Source organism: Lytechinus pictus, chromosome 11 (genome assembly GCF_037042905.1).
Source record: "Lytechinus pictus isolate F3 Inbred chromosome 11, Lp3.0, whole genome shotgun sequence".
Classification (NCBI taxonomy): Eukaryota; Metazoa; Echinodermata; class Echinoidea; order Temnopleuroida; family Toxopneustidae; genus Lytechinus; species Lytechinus pictus.
This window is the reverse complement of record NC_087255.1, coordinates 4,322,462-4,344,352: the sequence shown is the minus strand read 5'-3', so window position 1 is coordinate 4,344,352 and position 21,891 is coordinate 4,322,462. Positions and strand designations below refer to the sequence as shown.

Sequence of the window (21,891 nt, the reverse complement as noted above, 5' to 3'; positions counted from 1 at the left end):
ATAAAAATAAATAAATAAAAATGAATAAAACAAAAAATAGCCCATATGAGAAAAACAGAACGGTGAAAGTTTGAAAGAAATCGGACAAGCGATAAGAAAGTTAAATAGATTTATATAGCTGCTTTAAAATTGGGATAACCAAGACTTAATTTCAAATGAGTAACTTAGTAAGTTAATCATGACGAGGGACAGGAACACCTTTCCCAAAGGCAATGTACATAATTATTAGGATTTTGTGGTTTTTTCCTCAGTACCGATTCTTCTGGGACAGAAATCAAAATATAACCCAGGTGGCCTTTTGTTTTATGCCCTCATGAAAGAAAATTTTAATAAAAAGTAAATTTAATTTAAATAAAACTTTTTGAAAAAAATAAAAATTTTGCCATTTTATATATTGGATTAAGTAAAAGAGTAGTCCTTGCCTTACATCACTATGACATCACAAGTGCGGTCACTTTGAAGTCTACATGCTATGGGTATAGTGATCACCGACCGACTGTTACAACGTTTAACAATTCACAACTTTCTTTATTATTCTTAGTCCGCGATATTGTTCAAATTTCGTATCAACTTGTCTGATTTTTCTTTTTCGTCTTAAAAGTTACTCTTTATTTGGGTTGGGTTCCCCTTTAGAAATGATTGTAACCTAATTTTACATATCCGATCTTGATAACATTTCAAGCATGCGCCCCACCCTGAAATGTGTTATGCCCATCATGTCTATTTTTAAGTTTCAATACCATGAATACAGTGTAGACCTATTTATTTTTCTCGCTAGTATGATTTGAAGATGCAAGATGATTCGAAAGGCAAACGAATATACAAAACAGTCAAACATGTGTTAGTTTGCCGATAACGTCGTAATGCCCATAGCAACCACTAAAGCCGAAACATTCTGTGTATAAGAACCTGTCTATAACAGTCACTAGTGGCGTACCGTGGGTCACGGCATGGGGGGGGGGGTGTACCAGCAAAAAATTTGAGTCACTTGCCAGGTATACTGACCTAATAGAGATATTTTAAAGACAATGCCATTAAACGGATATGTGTCTCACTGATCAAATAATGCGAGCGCGAAGCGCGAGCTGAAAATTTTTGATATTCATACCTAAAAAGGGACATTATGATCAAATTTTTGTAATCATGATAAGTACTTGTCTCGCTAAACAATGCGAGCGCAATGCGCGAGCTGAAATTTTTGTAGATATTGACCCCAAACAGGGATATTTTAAGGACTATATTGTAGGAATCCATTAAGGGTATACACATCTCACAATATAGGCATCTAATGCGAGTGCCAAGCGCTTACTGATTTTGTTAGAATTACTTAACACATGAAGCACTTTTAGTCATTGTAATCATGAATATCATACGCATATCACTAATCAAACGTTGAGAGCGCGAAGCGCGAGCTGAAAATTTAGATAATTCAGACCTGAAGAGGGGCATTTTAAGGCATGTTTGTAGGAATTCACGAAGACCATACATATTTCATTATCCAAATGATGCGGGCGCGAAGCGCGAGCTGAAATTTTTTGATATTCACATCAGAAAAAGGACATTTTAAGGACTGATCCGTATTCATAGAGAGCAGACATATCTCACCATTCCGCTAATGCGAACGTAATCACGGACAGGGAATGTTTTATATCAACACCTTAACATGGGGCAATCACTTTAAGTAGTCATGAAAAAGAAGCATATGTCACTACATAAAACAATCATAACTCGAAGTGCAAGGAAATGTATTTGGTGTATATTGACTTGAATACGGGAGTTTTTTTTAAACAGGATTATATATCTCATTAAACAGACAATGCAAGCACCAGGAACAGTGAAGACATAGGCCCTAAGAAAATTATGTTTTATAAAGTTATGATAAAAATGTTTCTTATGTAATATAACATAACATAATTATAACATTATAATGAATAAGAAGTTCTTCTTTCCCACTTCGTTTTTCTTCCTTTCTCCCTCGTTTTCTTCTTTTCCCCGTTTTTTTTTTTTTTTTTTTTTTTTTTTTTGGGGGGGGGGGGGGGGGCACGTGTCCCCCATGCCCCCCCGTAGTTACGCACATATAATATTTAGAAAATAATATCATACTTCACCCTTCTCTCTTTCTCCCCTTTTTTCATGGGGGCACCCCCCCCCCCCCCCCCTATCTGTCCGCCACTAACTCAGAGTTATGAGTTCCGGGCCTATATACTGACGAGCTATTTCTTTATAAAATAATTGAAAACACTGTTGCATATTATCATTGTTCGGTTATTGATTTTGTCTAACAAACCTCTGACAAACTTTGAGGTGGTAAAGAACAAGGTTTTAAATATTATTATTTAAAACGATGCTTAAGATGCATAAGATTTTATTGGCCCCATCCCTCCTCCTAATATAATAATCAGGAAAAAACTCGCATGATGGCGCTATTGCGTGTTGGGCTAAGAGGGGATTAAATTAGCTGTCTTCGACACGACGTGACTTCCAGATAAAAAAATATTTTTATCCAGATACACCCTTTTCCCAACAGCATTCGTAATGTTGTTTTTGTCCGTCCTCAATATACAGACTCTTAATAAAGGTAAACAAAAATAACACAAATTTTAAAATACTCTAGGGTAATCGAAATTTCGGATACCCCGAGCCAGAGGTCCCGTTCTGTCGAAACAAGCGGTGGCACGAGGAGCCAGGGACTTGACTTGCGGAGGATGAAGACAGACTTCAGGGGCCCGTAACACAAGGCTTAGCAATGATCGAAGAACATTTTTCTACGATTGATTCCATTGACTACAATGTACAATCGATCGTAAAAATCATGCGTACGATCAATCGCTAACCTTTGTGTTACGGGACCCAGGTCATGATTTAAATTGTCATGTCTTTCAACCCCCACCATACCGCCAACAAATAAACAAAAACGGAATGTAGACGAACAGTACAAACAACACACGAATACATGAAAGAAAACTGCTTCAGGAAAGAACGAGTACGATCTAGAAGATAAAATACAGAAATATTGTTACAAACATGTTTACAAATTATTTTCTGATCATACACGTCATAAGCGCTAAACATATACGATAATTCTTATTAGAAATGCATGAATTCGACTGACATTCATCCATCTTTTTTGTTGTTGAATTTATAACGCAGCAAACATCGATTAGATATCACTACTTAATTTGATACAAATATCGAAATAAACATCGATATGCAAATAATTTAAAAATACACATGATTTTTTTTACTTATACAGTGCGTCCCAGAAAAAACGAAACCGAGATCAAGCGATGATTTATCATAACTTAATCACAAATACAATAGACAAATGACCTACCAAAATAAAGCTTAGAATCTCCTCTTTCATCTGATATTATTTAGATTATTCCTCATTCACGCATAAGTGAGCAAAAATAATTTGAAGAAAGGATACCAAAAACTAATTTGGCGGGGGTATCTGAATTTCAAAAAGAAAATCACATGCCCAAAAAGTTCAATATCTGCTGTTTTATTTGATACCTTAATCACAAAAATGGTCAAGAAGTAAGAAAGTTATGTTCCCTCGAAATAATGCTTGTATTTCCATAATTTCATGAAATAAACGTGTTTTCACCGGTTTCCCACAGAAGCTATCGCATGGTTAACAAAAGACTTTATGCATGGCTGATCGTCAACAAAACGGAGCGTCGAGTGAGTTTGAACGCTAGCCTGTAAAACCTCTTCATTTTATGAAAGTATTGAAATTCAAGCCTTATTTCAAATAACCAGAACTTTGTTATTTCTTGACCATTTTCTGTAATTGAGGTATCAAATTAAAGAGCAGATATTGAACTATTTACAAATGTGGTTTTCTTTTTGAAACCCAGATACAGCCCGCCAAATGACTTTTTGGTATCCCCTCTTCAAATTGTTTTTGCTCACTCATGCGTGAATGAGAAATAATCTAAGTAATTTCAGATGAAAGAGGAGATTCTAAGCTTTACAATGGTAGGTCATTTGTTTATTGTATTTGTGATTAAGGTATGATAAATCATCGATAAATCTCGGTTTCGTTTTTTTGTGGGACGCACTGTATACCACAAAAATTTATTTGATTTATTGCAAATTTCTTGATCAAATATTTTAATTGACTGAATACAATAATTAGATAAAAACTGATACTTCTCTTTGTGTTGCAGATCGATTGCGTCCTGCAGGCGGGTCGACTCACGAACCACCGGGCCACATAGTCGCCACCATCCTGCGATGCCACACCCTCAGAAGCCGAGGAAGACCGGTGCATTCGCTGATGTGGAGTCCGTCACGGGCCCACAGTATCCTCTCGGTCATCGGGAAGGAGTCGGTGATGTCGAGCCAGGTCGCCCCCTCCTCATTGCAGATCTTGTAGAAAGCGTCGTTGTACTCGTCGACGAGGCGTCCTTTCCTGTCGAGACGGGGAGCGATGCTGCTGGCGAGAACCTGTAGGGTGACGAGACAGAAACAGAATTCATATTATTATGGTGCTCCCTAACATTACTATGATCCTTAACCTTCTGAAGCCTTATGAGGGTGACGAGAAAAACAAATTTAAAAAAGACTTCTTATATATCGTGTAGTCAATCATTACTATCTAAACTATTGCGACGATTTTACGACATTTATATTCTTGGACGTGCATGTGATATAGTTTCATCAGGCTAGATGATTTTAGAGAACCTTACGATTTTTATCACTAGTAATTACACTGAAAATCTGCCCTCGTCACCACCAAATATGTACTGATACAATATAGTAATCATGACAATATATATGCATTATATAATCCTTGTTCGGCTATAGTAGGCTAATTATACTAGATAGAAGTGAATATTTGGTGAGTCAGCAATAAAAAAAAATAAGAGAGAGGGGAAAAACACACACTTACTAAGGGTGTCATACGACGAGCAGATCTCAAAAGACCACGGAACTGCTTGCAAGCAACGCCCAAGCTCTTGGAGCCGAAGCCAATGTTGTTGGTCCCTGCGGCAACCAGAACGACGTCGGGTTCGAGCTCCCAACGGAATTCCAGGAGCTCCTCTTCGACGTGTCGACAGGTCCCACCTGGAGTGCTGTTGATGATCATATGGACAGGGCCTGGCGGCAGCTCTACCTCACCTTGCACCACAGGTCTCAGCTGGCTGTCGGTGAAGATGTACGCGACCTATAGATTTTCGTTCAAAAAGAAAAAGAAAAGTATAGTTTTAACCAGGATTGGGAGACACTTAAAACGGTGACAACCCGACCTAATATTTCTTGACATAAATGTGGATTTTATTCATTTTTAATATATAGCGTCTACTGCAGTTGCCGCAGAACGACAAAAAAAATAAAACGGTGTTAATCTTGACATTTTAGTGCGGGTAAATAAATAAGGGGTAAATCACATTTATATAATAATAATAATATTCAGTTCTTTTATAGCGCATAACACATAGCAACGCATGTCCTTATGCACTTGGATGAAATTAAGGAAATAAATTAGAAAGTAAGTAAAGAGTGTTGGGCACTGAATTCATCACAAGTTAAACAGATACTTTTTAGGGAAGTCTTAAACTTCTCTAAATCAAAGGAATAGCGTGCTTGATCTTAGAGTACGAGGAGTCTGATGTAAAGTTAATAGTTCGGTTAAATATATGATGGAGCTATCTCATGGAAGCATTCATATGCAAAAACTAATAATTTATATCTGCATGCATTATAGTTATAATACAGTATAATTACCGAACGATTCCTATTGGTCCCATCGACGAATGTCTTGTTCTGTTTTCCGCTTACACCTTTTTCCCAGGGTTCAGCTTTCGATCGTCTTCCTGTACCAAAGTCTCTATCCCTCTCCTCATCAGAGACTGGCGAAGCGCTTCGTCTCCGGCCGCCTCCAGAACTTGATGAAGACCATCCAAAATCCATGACGTCACCTGTAAATTTTAAGACAAAACAGGGTATCAACAGTTACTGAAAAGAGAGCGAATGTAAATTAAGGGCTCTTTACAAGTTGACAGATATGAGAGGAACAACTTCTAGCATCTTTAAGCAAAAGAGAGGTAACAATTACCAGAGATAGTGTTAAAAGGCCAATGGAGAATTCGGTAGTTGTAAACTCAGCTTGATCAAGTTAGCAGCCAAGAGCTCTCACGGTGTTGAACCTTCGAAGGCAAGTGACTGAATGTCAACTTTTAGATCTTAAATAGGCCTATAATAGTTAGAGAGTTTAGCTTTCTGGTGACGCCACAGTGATTAAGGGACATGCAGGTTAAGCCGGATGTTGATCCGACTTACAATTAAGCCACGGATCCGGCTTATTTAGGTATAGTTTCCAGCATGGCGCTTAAAAGCCAGCTCTTTTGTTTAATAAGAGTCCTTTTTACTCTTGTTCTGTACACGTGACCTCGCTTTTCTTTTCAAAGCGTACTCTATGATCATGATGATAGACTATTTAATTAAGTTCATTGTTTGTTTTGCAAAGTGTTTTTTGAATAAATTTGAATAAACTCTCAATTAATAGCGTCATGGGAGCCATTTAATCACAATTTGTCGTCTGCATGTCAATTACTTTACTTAACTTAACTTTTAACCACCGATGCTTACATAGGACTATATGCATATTCAATGATCAAATGAAATTATTATACAAAAAAAACTTTCCGAAATATCAGTTTCAAGCAGATTGCATTGGTTTTAATTCACTTTTGATTGCCTGAGAAGCACAATCTTTAAACTCTAAAAAATATTGGGTAAAAGTGCTCCATGAAGGTAACTAACTTTGGGCATTTTTATTTATCCAGCGTGATGAAAATGTTGCCCATTCTAAGGTAATTGCTGCTTATTTTTAACCTTACTCAACAATATGCTTCCCGCATTGGGTAAAATACTGCCCAAAATTGGTTGGACACATAATTATTGAAGGAAACCTTCAATAACAAGCTTTGCTTTTCAGAAGGTTTCTATTTCATTTCATAATGTTATATTATATTTTGCTTTACTTTGTAACCTTGTTGAAATTTTAGAATGAAATAAATTCGTTATCAATCAATTATCAATTCAATTTCAATTCAATTTATTGTTTTCATTTTCAACAGAAGAACAAAGTAATGTGATCAAAATAGTTACAATGAAATTATACAGATAAAATAAATTCAGGCATGTACAGTATTTGATATTTATCTATAAGACGAAATAAAACAAGGTAGAATATTATATATAAGCAATTATCGTAACTATCAATCAATTACCCTCGTGGTGGTAAATTTTACCAAATTTTGTTTTTACAGTGTATTAAAGGTCAAGTCCACCCCAGCAAAATGTGTATTTGAATAAATAGAGAAAATCAAACTAGCATAACACTGAAAATTTCATTAAAATCGGACGTAAAATAAGAAAGTTATGGCATTTTAAAGTTTCGCTTATTTTTCACAAAACAGTGATATGCACAACTCAGTGACATGCAAATGAGTCAATCGATGATGTCCATCACTCACTATTTCTTTTGTTTTTTATTGTTTGAATTATACAATATTTCATTTTTTACAGATTTGACCATATATAGGGACCGACTAAACTGAATCATATAGTATTAAACAAAGCTAATTCCACATGTTCAGGGAGGAATTAATCACTGTTTCACTTGACAATGAGGAGAAAATTAGAATATTTCATATTTCATATAATAAAATACAAAAGAAATAGTGAGTGGATGACGTCATCAGTCACCTCATTTGCATACCAACCAGGATGTGCATATAACTGTTATGTGAAATTAGGCGAAATTTGAAAATGTCATAACTTTCTTATTTTACATCCGATTTTGATGAAATTTTTAGTGTTATGTTTGTTGGATTTTTCTCTTTTTATTCAAATCAATTTTTTTTTGGGTGGACTTGTCCTTTAAATACTCTTAAGTGTCAGGAATCTCCAAAGTGGAGGAGTCACCAATATAAGAGCTATATAGAGAGAGAAATTTAAGTTTAATGATGGAGTATAATGTCAAGCGATACGTTAATCGTCCAAAGCGAAAAATATAGGGATTAAAGTCTATGTGATATAAGCCTTTATCGATCAGACTTATAATGAATTATATACGTTGCTTGTGATATTATCAAGAAATTTGATTTAATTTATCACATTTTCACCTTTTAGACAGTCCATTTGTTGGCGTAAACAGGTCACCTGCGTCCACTGACACATTTACTTAAAAATGTATAGGGAATGACTTTTCTGCCCAACATGATCCATAATGATGAAAACAAAATATTGATCAGATTTGATCACTGGCTTAAGGCCTAAAAGTGAAATGAAGCATGCCTGTTAACGCTTTTACTGATAGCTTAAATCATTTTTTTAATTTTCATTTCTATAAAGGACTTTAATTATATAGATCAATATTGAAAGCGCGAAGCACCAGATGAAATATTGATATACTGACCTGAAAATGGGTCATTTTAATGACTCTGTCTATTTTCACAATTCTTTCCCTTTTATTCCATCCAACTCATGAATTTTAATTCTTCTTTCTTTCGTATCTTTTACATTTTGTATATAATAAACTTGAGAAAGAATACTTTAATTCCTCCCCGCTCATAGTCCCTTTCATGCACTTGCACGTAGTAGATATAATTCTATTTTCATAATCTTGATGTCAAATATTAGATAGTTGTTATGAAAAATGTTGCAAAAACCAATAAATGGAAATGAAATAAAAATATTCAAAAGGATGGTACACTTCTATATGCGCTGGATTCCTGGGAGGGGTAAATTTTTAAAAGATAATGTTATTGTAAAACAAATTTGAAATATATAAAAACTTTATTCTAATTCATCTTGGACTTGTTTGGTTTCATTCTCCGTCAACCCGTTTCTAAATCTAATTTCTGAAAGCAATGGAGTCATATGGCATTCAATAGGTTTCGAAAATTTCAGAGAAAGAAGAATCTATGGTTATGCATTTATTATATACGATAATAACCACTACCATCACAATATCAATCATAATCTTAACCTCCTTATCACCATATATGATATATGATTCATCAAAATTATTGATATTAGAGGGGGTGCATCAAAGATCATATCCTCCAGCATTGGCGGCGGAAGCCAAAAATTTTAGGGGGACCACAAAAAATTGTTGACAAAGGAAAAAAAAAAAAGGGTTATCAACCAAAAATTTAGGGGGGGACGCAGGAAAAAAAATTGACAAGCAAAAAAAAAAAAAAAGGTTTTCAACAAAAAAATTAGGGGGGATCGTCCCCCACCTAAAATTCAGTAGGGGGGGGGGGGGGGACACGTCCCCCCGCTTCCGCCGCCTACGTCCTGCAGCCTATTTCACGTAATTGAGGAGGGGATTATATCAGGGCCCTGGGAAAGATTTTTTTTACTGGGGGTGCTGTGATGTAACTTTGAAAAGAAAAAAAAAAGTTTCACTATAAAATATAGGTCATTAATTTGTTACATTTCTCAATTTTTGACACCTGAAAGAATTCCAGGGGGTGCTGCCTATATGAGAAAAATACACGCAGCACCCCCAAGGAAAATCTTCAGCACCCCTATCACCCCCGCTTCTCAGTGAGGACCATGGTTTATATTAACAAATAACATATAGGCCTACCGATTTTAATCGGGCTCTCAATCGAAATAAATTTGGATGTAATCAGTAAATTTGAAACATCTATTTAAAAGAATAGATCGCATTTTTAGATAATCCCTCACATAATTGCGTATTGTGCCAATGTATTTGCCCTTCTACAAGAGGCAACCGCTTAATTTCTTCTAACCGTTCTCCCTGATCTTTCTCATTTTAATGCAAAATAATCATACAAAACTAAGTGTTTGATCCCTCAGTGCATCAGGGCCATGGGACCCGGCCCTGTGAACATGAAGAAGTTGTGCTGGTTAATTGTGACCCCCCCCCCCAAAAAAAAAAAATATATATAAAACTGGAGAAGACGAAGAAGAATTTAGAAAAGTTATCACTCCAAAATGAGGATGATTTTGGTTAAATTTCTACTTTTTAGCATACCAGCACATAACACCCACTAGACAAAGCTTGGGGGTGCTGATCAAACCGGGTGATCGAAGCACACCCGCTTCAAAGGGGCCGGATCCCAGGGCCATACAGTGCTGAGTACAGGACCATTAGTTTTCTCCCATTGCAAAACGGCGCTGATTGGAATTGAGCTGAAGTGTGTATTTGCCCGGTGTATGTGTTTTATTGTCTAATTTCGCTTAGTTTTAAATACTGATATGTATATAGATCGGCATACTCATCACGATTTTGCCTATAAATTCATAAACACATACATTTTATATGAAAATATAAATTAGAGAGAAAACGAATTTGAAGTGAAATGTGTCAGTACAGTAGTTAGATCTAAACATGACGGATTGCCGATACCATACAGCGACAGGAGGAAATTATAAGAGACCAAACAATTGGTCGGAAATTTCAATCCGCGTTGCTTGACAACAAACGTCCGTGACTGTTGTCTGTTGACAGGGACTGGTAAGTTAGAAAATAAGTTTAAATTAACATTATTTACGGGGGTAATTGATTAATGAAACGCATTTCAAGTAAAAGTGATATCTTATAATCTCTTATTTGAATGTTTATAACTAAATATACATTGATGGGTAAAACAAACCTAACAAATTTAAACTCGAGTTCCAACAGACATGATGCGTAGCATATGGGACTGAGTTGGGAGCGTGGCTTGCTTGGCCTCGTGCTCCCCGGCCCCGCGCCCTGCTGGGAGGGAGCACAGCCACTGGCCTGATACCGTGCTGAAAGAAAAGAAAAAGTGAGAAGCCAAGGGAGGAATAAAACAAAAGAAAAGAAAGGAAGAATAATGGCAATAAGAAGGAAAGGAATAATTTTGGAGGGAGAAGCTAGAATTAGAAGGAAGGAAAGAATAAAAAAATAAGTCTAGACGGTCATGACACTGACAGTAAGAAAAAGAAAGGAAAGATGAAACTTCAAAGAAAATAAATGAAAAGAATGAAAGAAAGAAAAGTTTCCAAAGTTTGAAAGAAAGAAGATAAACTTGAATGTAAGAAAATGAAGAACATGATCATGAATGATGAAGAAAGATAAGGATGACAATAGGATGTGAGTGATGGAAAAGAAAGAAGAAAAAGCAGGAAATATAAAGAAAAGAAAAAGGGAGATGACAAAGGAATTAAAGAAAAAGGGAAAGAAAAGAAAAAGAAAGAATTTACATGTAAGGAATAAGAAATGAAGGAGTGTGAAAGAAAGGATGAAGTTACCTTGATGGCCACATCTCACTGTCTTCACGACGAGGGTGTACAGATGAGTGTGACGGGGTTAAGGAGGCTCTTGGAGCCCGTTTAAAAACCAAATTTTTTTTTAGCGAAAGGAAGGAAAGAATGAAGGGGAGAAAATAGGAAAGGAAAGAAAGAACAAATGTAAAGGAAAAAGGAGAGGAAGGAATCAAAGAAAATAGAAGGAAAGTTAAAAAGAAGGCCTAACGTTAGGCTTTAATACAAAAAAAGGCTTTACAGTCGGTTTGAATTGAGTTTTAACTTTGAGTGTGACACTTGGGGTTTCAATTGCCGTAATTAATTGTCTGGGTTGCACCATATAAATTATAACTGAGTTATAATGTCACCGGTACATGTAAACTGGACAGGTGGAATCCGTCTGTTTTGAGGAGTTTTCAAACATTTTTGTTACTTTTTTGGGTTTCTCCTTCATTTAAACACAACCTGAACTGAAGGAGGTATAAAGTGAAACAACAGAGACTGAAGCTTGAAGCTAGTTTTGTTCAACATGCAACCTAGATATATGATGGGGGAACCGAAAGCTACGCACTTTGTTTACAAACGATAAAAACTATGCCAATTTTAATATTTGAATAAATTATCTTTGACAAATTTGTGGCAAACATTCTAAAGATAATTAACTGAGGAGAGAATATCACAAAACTCACTAAGACGAAAATTCCGCCGTGTTTTCCGAACACCTCTTGATTTCGCTGCCCGATGTAGAAGGGGTCCTAAAGATACGCACTTGATTTATCATGCAATAAAGATAGTATTTTCTTTGCCTCAATTTTTAAAATGTTCATTTTATTATTATAGGATAATATGAAATTAAAGCAATTATAACTTTAAAATTCCAAACAGTTCAGAGATTTACTACAGCATCCGTAGAAAAAATTGAAAAGGAATCGTTCATCACTCTGCAGCCACAGCAGTTCCACACACAGAGTGCGCATTTGCCATTAAAAACTGCATGTGCGATGAGTGGTGCGTAGCTTTAGGACCCCCTACCATACAAAGTAATTTTCTAAAATATCTAAAATTTGATTTTCCCCTCTCATCTGCAGATCAGTGGAAACGATTTCAGCATGGCGGATCCAGAGGGCGATGTAACCCCAAAGGAAGCGGAGAGTGCGAAAGCAGACGAAAAGGAAGTTGATACTAAAGATGGAGCAGCAAAGACACCCGAAAAGTCGGGCACTCCAGCCAAAGCAAAGAGAGAGAAGACTTCATCATCCAAACCAGCCAAAAAGGGTGGAAAAGGTATGACCTAATTTTTCAATCAACTAGAAAATGATCATGATTTTCGTTGATCGGTATATCAATATAGAACATATCTTTTGGTTCTTTACTTTTCATGTTAAAATTCATTGAGTCTACCTTTTGAAAAACGGATGACAATACAGAATTTCCATTTTTATCGAATTTGAAATGGAATTACAAGAATTCAGAAAATCACTGTCCCTAATTATTGTTTTTGAGTTAATTTAACACCACCTTTGATCATAGGAATCACAACACTTGTTATTAAAATTGTTAAAATGGTTTTCACTCTCTAAAATGTCAGAGTTAAAGAGCTGAGTAGACAAATGATATAAGAACGAATGGTATTCATACTTCACCAACATTTTAATAGAAATTTTTTTTATTTTTATTATTCCACATGTGCTTTTATTCAAGTTATCTGATATGCAACCAAATACTCCCAGATAGATTTGTATTTAGTGCTGAAAGACGTTGTTTCGATGTATGAAGTGCTACATCAAAGCAGAATATTAATTTCATTAACTGAAAGCTTTATTCATTTAAGACTCCCCTCTTTTTGTTTTTACTTTGTTCTCTTTATTGTTTTTTCTTTAACATTGTATTTTCGAAAGGGGCAGCTAAATCCAAGGCAGAGGAGGCACCAAAAACACCCGAGCCTGAAGGTGGCAAAGATGGTAAGTAGCAGATCACATATTTGTGGATACATAATTTCTTTCATTCCACGAAGACATATTTCGACTCCCCTCTCGTACAGAAAGGCCTCTCAGAAGTGTTTGTATTTTTGTAACTGATTTAAGCTTTATCAGTTAGATTTCATATACATAGTAGGTCTATGTATTAAGTTATCCATGAGCACTTATGTCGTTTGGGGCATTGCAAGAAATTTCATTCAATTGCAACTCAACTTTTTTTTTGCAATGCCCCATATTAGACATTTTAACAGTCATATTATCACATTTTTACACCTCTTGGAACAGAACTACCATCCAAGGCGAAGCCCTTATTCATGGCTACCAAGACTCAAGAACTGTTCAAATGTGTTTGCGGTGAGGATGTCACAGAGGAGAACCCAATCAAGCTCATCAGTAAGGAGGAAATAATACAAGATATGAGGACAAGGGCAGCTGTCTCTGATTTCTCTCCATTTAAACAAAACATTCTGGTAAATATTTCCTGTTGAATGTTGGCCAATGCTTGAAGGGGTAATGGCTGAAAATAATTATATGTAAATAAACAGATTAAAATATACTCAGCAAAACGTTGAAAAATTCATCAAAATCTTGTACCAAATATACTAAAGGATTGAATTTTAAATTTAGCAATATTTTGTGAAAACAGATATGCATGCCATCATGAATATGCAATAGGTGGGATGATGATGTCAAACGATATAATTTTGCTTACCAACTTAGTTTGCCATTTTGGTAATAAGAGAAAAGCTCTCAACTAAGTGCTATACAGTCCTTTGTAAAAATCTGCTACTAGATTTTATTTGTGGAGCAGTCTTTATAGCATATGGAGCGTATTGCGATGCGATATTAAGAAAAAATTATTCCCCATCATATCCCCACTTTCCCTTTTTCTTCTGTTATTACATGAAATCATAATAATTTCATATTTTCATACTTGTGTGTATGATATGTCTCCCCTTAACAAAGTAAGATGCAGCATGAATATCTTACACATTAAATCAGTAGACAGTCCAATTGTACTTATTCTTGGAGGACAAAATTTGAATAAATATTATTCATAATAAACACAATAGAATAAATGAGAATATGACATCATCAGTTTGTTGTTTATTGCATATTCATGAAGGCAACTTTATTTTACTAAATGATTCAAAACTGAAAATGTCTTAACTTTGGTACTCCTTGTCCAATTTAGTAACCCTTAAAACAAAATAGTAGTGATGGAAAAAATGTAATCTGCCTTCTTACCAAAGTTCAAACAATCCATGAATTTGGTCTGCCCCAAAAAAATTAATTACAAAGTTGTATCAGAACAGAGTTTACTATACTGCACTTAAGATGTATGTGATTTTAATGCTTTCAGTAATCACTTATGAGTGATCTTTGTATGTTATTTTTTCTATTTGAATTTTTACTTGAATTCCTTTTAAAAAGCTAAAGGAATACTATTTTTGTTAAGAATAAACAGAGTTTTGCCAATTTCCCTAGATGTAGAAGATAGAAAGCCTGATGGAATCTATCTGCACTGAAGTTATAAGATGAGTTGAAAGGTCTATTCAAACATTAAACCCTAACCTCTATTGTCAGAATTTTAACTTCAATTATTTAAAGTTAATGATCCCCTGTTCATTACCCCCTTTGTGGCTACCCATTCAGAGGACAACGCTAATCCTCTGACTTGTGAAATAGAAAGCTTAATTATCTACTCTAACTGGTAAAATCAGTCAATTAGGCCAGGTTTAAGATAAAAGGACAATCCTTAAAGGTGTGAAAGAGAAAGCTTAATTAACTACTCTAACTGGTTAACCCAGTCAAGTAGGCTAGGTTTATTTGTATCCCATGGACAAAAGGATTCATTCTATTTTATAAGAGCAGCCACCTGTTTTGGATCAGGACAGGTGCAAAGTGCTTCTATTCAGATGAGCTAAAGATATCTTTGAATGGACAAGCTTCTTTTGTTTTCTTGCTGATTGTTGTACAGCTCTTTTGAATCTTTTCAAAAGCACTAGATAAATTTAATGGGTTGCTACTATTCATTATTACCCACAAGTAGTTACGGTTAATCAATTATCCATTTGGAAATAGAGTTAATTTACCCATGACAGCCTAAAGATGACTGTAAAATGTGTTAGTAAGAATGAAATTGTGTATGATTAATGTAAAAAAAAATGTGTATATACTGTACAAGGTATCCATAGTACATCAAACAATTTGATTAAAAGGAATTATTTCATGATATTGGCAAGTTATAATTTCTTGTATGGAAAATGCCAAACCCTGCTTAGATCTTAGAAAACAAATACATTTTTTTGCTTTCTTATAGTGTCATAAAGATAATACCAAGTACTCTTGATTATTTTATATTATTGAACAATTCTTGAAAGTCAATTCTTATCCATCTTCACTTGAATGTCGATTTCATACATGGCATGATATTTTATAAGGTTATACAACAAGGGAAATATTTAAATGAAATGGTTATATTCTGAAGTTCCGTTTAGCATAGGCCGGCATAGTCTAACTCTGTGCTAAAATTATGGGAAGTCAAAAAAGGAAAAATCTTATTAATATTTTATGTTTCCTATGTTCAAGGGGGTCTGTCATCTGGCTATAATGGAAATGAAAACTAATTCTGTTGTAATTTCCAAACAGTTATATGAATGTTGTGAGTGACAGACGAGCCGATAAACCGAACATTTACTGTTAGAGATTTGTGTCACAACTGGCTATCCATAGTTAAACCACAACTTTAGACCCAAGTTTTAATTAAATCCCTAGTTCAGTCAGAACACAGAGTTTAAGAAATTAAGGAATGATTTTCGTCAAGTAGATAGGCCTATGCAGTGTATATAATAAAATATTTTGTTTTCAGGACCAGCTGGTAGAGCAATTTTATTTAATAATCTGTAATCATTATTATGATCTGATTTGACAGGATTATGATGGTGAAGAGATAATGGTCGTGTTTGATGCGGAATTCAAGTATGGTGAGAACTTTGTCATTGCGCTGACGGAGGAAGCGAAGGAAAAACTCAACAGAAAGTTCAATGTAAGTATACTTTATTCTCAGCAGATGTGTATTTATTGATTAAATATTCTGACCTCTTCTTTTTCCCATTTTATTAGTGAATTATTTTGAGGGGTTACGTTGAACCAGTGATAGACCCTAATGCATAATTGGTTCCACATGACCAATAAAAATAATTTGAAAAATACCCCCCCCCCTCAGTACACAATGTATGATGTTTCTTTAATTTTTGCTTATTTTCTCCTTTTCAAAATTTTCATCATGTCCCCTTGTGTATATCTGCAGATGAAAACCACTGTAGAAGTAAAAATAGCATTATTCTGCATAAGCTGAAAAAGGATGAGTAAAAGTCATATCTGTACGCCAAAATATGGGCTTATGCAGTAACAGTTCAAATAGTGAGGGGGGGGGGGGAGGAGGGGGGATAAACTAGTTCCAAACATTTAGAAAAAGGGGAAAAGAAAAGAAACTTGAAAACAAAGATTAAAAAACCATAACAATATGCTAAAACCGATGTCATACTAAAACAAGGAATATTCAAGTGAAATTACACTGATGCTCAAGTTCACTGAGTTTAATCTTATATTATCTTTGAATATTAAGAACAACCGTAAAAATAGGGGTTTTTGGGGTCAAAATAAGACATGGTGGTGGCATCAGTCAACCCCCAACACCCCCCATCCATGGGCCATGGAGTTTATATTACTTTACATATTTACTCTCTTCTGGGAGGCATGTTTTTCTTATACTGTTATTGGTATATGTTTCATAGGAGCCGGAAGGTGTTTCATAAAGTTGTTCGTAAGTTACAAGCGAATGGTGATCATTTCTTATGCCCTAAACCATCGCCAATGGATAGTTTGGTATTACCATGAGAAAGGATCACCAGCTGTGCTCAAAGTTGATCTTAACTTCCGTACAGCTTTATGAAACACCCACCCGATACATGTATGTGAAATACGCGCTTATGAACAGATATTTTCATTCTGATATTTCTCAGCCTGCAGCCGTAGAGGAAGCAGAAGAAGGAGGAGGGGAGGATGGAGAGGGGGAAGGTGGAATACAAGAAGAGGAAGATACGACTATCTATCGCTACATTCCTCCTGAACCTAAGGAGTGGATCTCTCTTGGCAGTGAGAAGGAGATTGAAAAGGAGGCTGTGGTCGAGACAAGAGATAAGGTGAGGAAATTGTGTTCCTTCTGCCCAACTGGGTGACACGACATTTGCTCCTGCGACAATTGCTCCAGGCTTTATCTAGTTAACAGGCTTTATTTAGGGTTAGGGTTGCAACAGGGTTTTATGTTAGGTGTAGGGTAGGGTATAGTGTTAAACCCAGGGTTGAAGTTGTTCATTCGATTAGTGTGCAGAATTTAGAGCAGAGCAATTGTAACCAGAGCAAATGTCATGGAACCGTCCAACTGACATGGTTATTTTATTTACAAAACCTCCTGTAAAGCCTATCTTTATTTTTTTTGTAAATCGCCCAAAAGTGCATGTCAGTATTCCAGTTCTTTACTAGAAGATATTAATGTGTGTGCCCTAAATAGCTGTGTGGAGGATATAGAATTAAAAATTTCATTGGATAACTTACTGGTTCTACATTAAAATTAAACTAAATATCTTCATAATTTGTCTTGTATAATATAAACCCCTTCTCAAGCATGGAATGGGATGAAATTTTCAGGTTATAGTTTTCATCTGTAGTTTTCTAATATCCAATCACTTAATTTGTAAAGTAAATGCTTGAAGATAAAGATAAAGAAATACCGTGGCTGAAAAAGGTCAAATTTGAATTCTAACGGCTTAAGAAATATTCAATGACAGCTACCCTATTGAATGCATCTAGGTAATATGATAGAAAGAAGGAAATACAGTGTACACCAAACACTGAATTTCAGGCTTTAATTCAAATTTTAGTACGAAGGGCAAGGCAACTTTGGTATAAAGAAATTAAAAACAAAATTATGAATGGGGAAAATTAAAAGGGGCACCAATTTTCAGGACAAAACAGAGGTGCATTCAGCGGGGCATCCACAGCTTTGGCTATTGGTTGCCTTGCGCTATTATATTAACAGAGCCAATTGTAGAAAAGGGAGAAAATGTTTGATTATTTCAATGTCACAAAGTCTGCTGCTATATATTGAATTATGTATTGGAGGCAAGACTGCTAGGGATGTTCCATTCGTTTGGGTATGAAATTGAAATATGTGATACTTCAGTAGAAAGTTGTTATTATGATGATTATTTTTTTAGGGGATAATTTTCACAACCTATATCCCAAATCTGCAACATTGGATAAGCTTTTAAACATTCAGTGAATGGGGATTTTCCAGGGCTCCTTTTGAGTATTTTGGGGGCAAAAGCCCAGGGGAAGGGGGGGGGGGTGGGCCAGTCAAATGTATTACTGTACACACACGTGGCCAAATTATTTCCAAACACCCCGCGGGTTTCATTCACACATTTTGGCCCCTAAACAAGTTGTCGCCAGAATATGACGCCTAAACAAGTTATGTCTTCTTGCTAACAATATATTTAAATATAGACAAAACTATATTCATGAGTATTGCATACCCCCAGTGCAGTTAGAGCTAAGATACCACAATCAGGAAGAACCTGAACACTTTTCAGAAACGAGGAGGAAAAAGCCCCGGGGAAAAGGCACGGGGAAAAAACATACCCTAAACACGTTTGGCTAGTCTTAGAAAAAAAAAGCTTTGGACAAAAAGACATACCCTAAATATGTTTGACTCCGCAATTGACCATTGACCTAGCTGTCTTTCAAAACTACCCTTATTTTTGAAAATCGGTGTTTTTGATACCCTTAAACGAGTGCACACGCGGCCCGCGTCCAAAAATGAAAAAACACCCCTTTAAACGCGTCTTTTTGGTCATGCGTGTGTACAGCAATATATTTGACTGCCCCCCCCCCCCCCCCCCGGGGCCACAGCGCCCTGAACCCTGTGCAATTTTTTTCTCTGCTTCGGTATCCTGTATTCAGAGTGAATTCTCTCTTTCCAATCCAGCTCTCATTCACCATCCAGCGTGTGAGGCGTGACTTTGGCACCCCCGTAAAGTTCTCCGATCGTGGCCCTGATGATGTCAAGGATGGTTACATCGAATGCACATCTTACGAAGACAAGAGCTACAACCTGAAGAAGGTGGAGCTAGACATATCTGTGCAAGCCATACCTACGTACACAGACAACTCTACGCAAACAGACTGGTAAGGATCATTTGAAACACACATTTCAAGATCTTTCTTTGATTTTTATGATTAAAAAAAATAAATAACTGATGGTATAATGTACAGGGAATTAATTTGCTTACCAAATTTGATAAGCATTTTTGTTCGTACGAGAAAAGCCCATAATAAATGATACTTAAATATTAAGTTATTAACATTTTTGCCTGGAAATCAATAACTGAAAGTTATTATATTATTTTTTTTTAATTCATCTGTCTTCTGCCTTCACATTATTGTACTTTTCCCCTCTCTTTATTTCTCTTTTCCTTGTTCTTCCTCTCTGTTCCTTTCTCTCCACAGGAAGCACCCGTGTAACAATGCAACCCAGTATGCATCCCGTGAGTTCAGTGAAGAGGAACGTTCCAAGATACTTGCCTCCAAAGAACTACTCGACTTCATCCAGAAAGCAGAGCCAAGGTGATTATTTTAAAAAGAAATAAACGTTTCATAATTTAGTCCAGTTTTCTTTTGCTTTTGATAGTAAAAATAGACATTGTTCCTCATCCAGTGATGAAATCTGGGATGAATTATATAAGTATAATGGTGTTTTCGGTTTCTATCCATTTGGTCTACTGACAGATCGTCTGAAGGGCACCACACACCTTATGATTGGCCTGTGACCCAAATAAAAAAATTAAAAAAATGTAATTAAATCTTCAATGAGAAGATTAAATCATGGAACAAACTATGTTCTGAATGGTCAAATGAATACTCAAATGAAAATAAATGGCCATTTCATCCTCTTCATAATTATAAAATGGAATTCAATTCAGAATAGTAATGACACCACAACTATCATACGATTAGCCAGATTGTTAGCCAGTTAGGCCATTTCTACAAAATAAAGACTTGCAATTATTGAACATTTTGATAAAAGCAAATCTGATAGTTACCCTGAACCTAAAATAGGATTATTTTATATATTCATATTTTTAGAAAATATCTAAAATGTTGTTTGTTCCAAAATCGGGTCGTAGACCAGTCATAAGGTGTGCGGTGGCCTTAAGTCTCAGATCGTCTGACACCATCATGGCTGTATATACCCGTTTGGTCTGTCATCAGTTTGGTCTGATTACTGTGTGATCAAAATATCGCTTGGTCCTATACTCATTTGGTCTAATTGATATTTAGTCTAAATTCCAGTTGGTCTAAATTCCACTTTGTCTGCTTATTGTTTGGACTTGATTTTGAGTCCTGGGGAGCGTTTCATGAAAGGACTTATTTGATGTTTTCTCAGACAGTTACCAAAGCAACAGTGCTTCTCAGCCAATCAAAATCAGGGAAAGATGTCAGATCTGGGCCCTGTCTTACAAAGAGTTACGATTGATCCAATCAAATCGTAATTCTATGGAAATCCACCAGGGTCATCATTTTTTCTACAGGAAATTTGCAAAATGTCCTTTGTAAACAAAGGAAAACACACCAAATTGTCAAGAAATCTATTACTTTATGGATATACATTCATATCTAGAATTCTTTTTTAACAAACATGCATTTCATTTGTTGACTTTGCTGGCTTTCCATAGTTGCGATTGATCGGATCAATCGCAACACTTTGTAAGACGGGGCCCCTGACAACTTGACGGATGAAAATGTTGATGAAACTCTTCCCAGGACAGAATTCTTGACAGCCTTTGAATTGTGTGTACATGCTAGTTCTGGGCCCCGTCTTACAAAGAGTTATGATTGATCTGACTAATCATAACTCTATGGAAATCCATCAATGTCATAATTCATTTTGCAGGATATTGTACTCAATGTCTTTTGTAAGCAAAGAAAAGGATGAGTGCATGAATATACAGCATATCTAGAAAATATTTTGAACCAACATGCATTTCAGATGTTGATGGTGCTGGCTTTCCATAGTTGCAATTGATCGGATCAATCGCAACTCTTTGTGAGACGGGGCCCTGATTTTATTTTTGATAAATATCTTTTTTTTTTTATAGATTTGACCTTGCCTTGCAGCAGAATGAAATCATGGATGTGTTCTTGGATGATTGGAGGGAATTGGCCAGTGAAGATAATACATTTGGAAGCAAGTCAGACAATTACCTCAAGGTTAGTTAACTCTTTGCCTACCATGGCAATAATCCACCCTGCCGGGGGTGCCACCTTAGGAGAGGTTTGGTATAATTATAATAATTATATGGTCCATATATATAGTGCAGCTACTATAATTGCATATACTCTACATATTATTACCCCGGCTGAGCCGCCAAATAGGCGCTAAAAGCATTCAATGAATAAATTATACAGGGTATCCATTCACCTCACCTGGGTCGAGTGCAGCACAATGTGGGTGAATTTCTTGCTGAAGGAAAACACGCCATGGCTGGGATTCGAACCCACATCCCTCTGATTGAAAGACGACAGT

The 21,891-nt window shown here is 35.8% G+C and overlaps 2 protein-coding genes across 5 annotated transcripts in view; one reads left to right on the top strand and one right to left on the bottom strand.

Annotated features, from left to right (window-relative positions):
* Nucleotides 1-950: 950 nt before the first annotated feature.
* On the bottom strand, nucleotides 951-6,184 carry LOC129271398 (uncharacterized). Its single transcript, XM_054908765.2, has 4 exons — nucleotides 6,068-6,184; nucleotides 5,737-5,930; nucleotides 4,901-5,176; nucleotides 951-4,455 (listed from the first exon to the last, which is right to left on the bottom strand). Exons 2-4 carry the CDS (start codon nucleotides 5,920-5,922, stop codon nucleotides 4,204-4,206), a joined length of 714 nt encoding a protein of 237 aa, XP_054764740.2. The 5' UTR covers nucleotides 5,923-5,930; nucleotides 6,068-6,184; the 3' UTR covers nucleotides 951-4,203.
* Nucleotides 6,185-10,431: 4,247 nt separating this feature from the next.
* Nucleotides 10,432-21,891, top strand: part of LOC129270713 (dynein axonemal intermediate chain 3-like) — a 45,582-nt gene continuing 34,122 nt past the window's right edge. For 2 of the 4 annotated variants that reach the window (XM_064106457.1, XM_064106455.1), the window contains exons 1-9: nucleotides 10,442-10,507; nucleotides 12,351-12,546; nucleotides 13,167-13,223; nucleotides 13,527-13,711; nucleotides 16,177-16,290; nucleotides 17,270-17,449; nucleotides 19,294-19,493; nucleotides 19,815-19,931; nucleotides 21,464-21,575. In XM_064106457.1, the coding sequence (XP_063962527.1) occupies nucleotides 12,372-12,546; nucleotides 13,167-13,223; nucleotides 13,527-13,711; nucleotides 16,177-16,290; nucleotides 17,270-17,449; nucleotides 19,294-19,493; nucleotides 19,815-19,931; nucleotides 21,464-21,575 (1,140 nt within the window). In that variant the 5' untranslated portion in view covers nucleotides 10,442-10,507; nucleotides 12,351-12,371. Of the gene's footprint in view, nucleotides 10,508-12,350; nucleotides 12,547-13,160; nucleotides 13,224-13,526; nucleotides 13,712-16,176; nucleotides 16,291-17,269; nucleotides 17,450-19,293; nucleotides 19,494-19,814; nucleotides 19,932-21,463; nucleotides 21,576-21,891 lie in introns of all 4 variants that reach the window. The other 2 variants (XM_064106454.1, XM_064106456.1) reach the window with 2 other exon arrangements.

What these genes read in the sequence shown, in the direction of transcription:
- LOC129271398 (XM_054908765.2), bottom strand. Translation starts at nt 5,922, where the DNA reads ATGGATTTTGGATGGTCTTCATCAAGTTCTGGAGGCGGCCGGAGACGA. An exon ending in GGACCAATAGGAATCGTTCG is followed by an intron (nt 5,177 to 5,736) that starts GTAATTATACTG and finishes GAAAATCTATAG; the next exon opens with GTCGCGTACATCTTCACCGA. An exon ending in CTCGTCGTATGACACCCTTA is followed by an intron (nt 4,456 to 4,900) that starts GTAAGTGTGTGT and finishes GTCACCCTACAG; the next exon opens with GTTCTCGCCAGCAGCATCGC.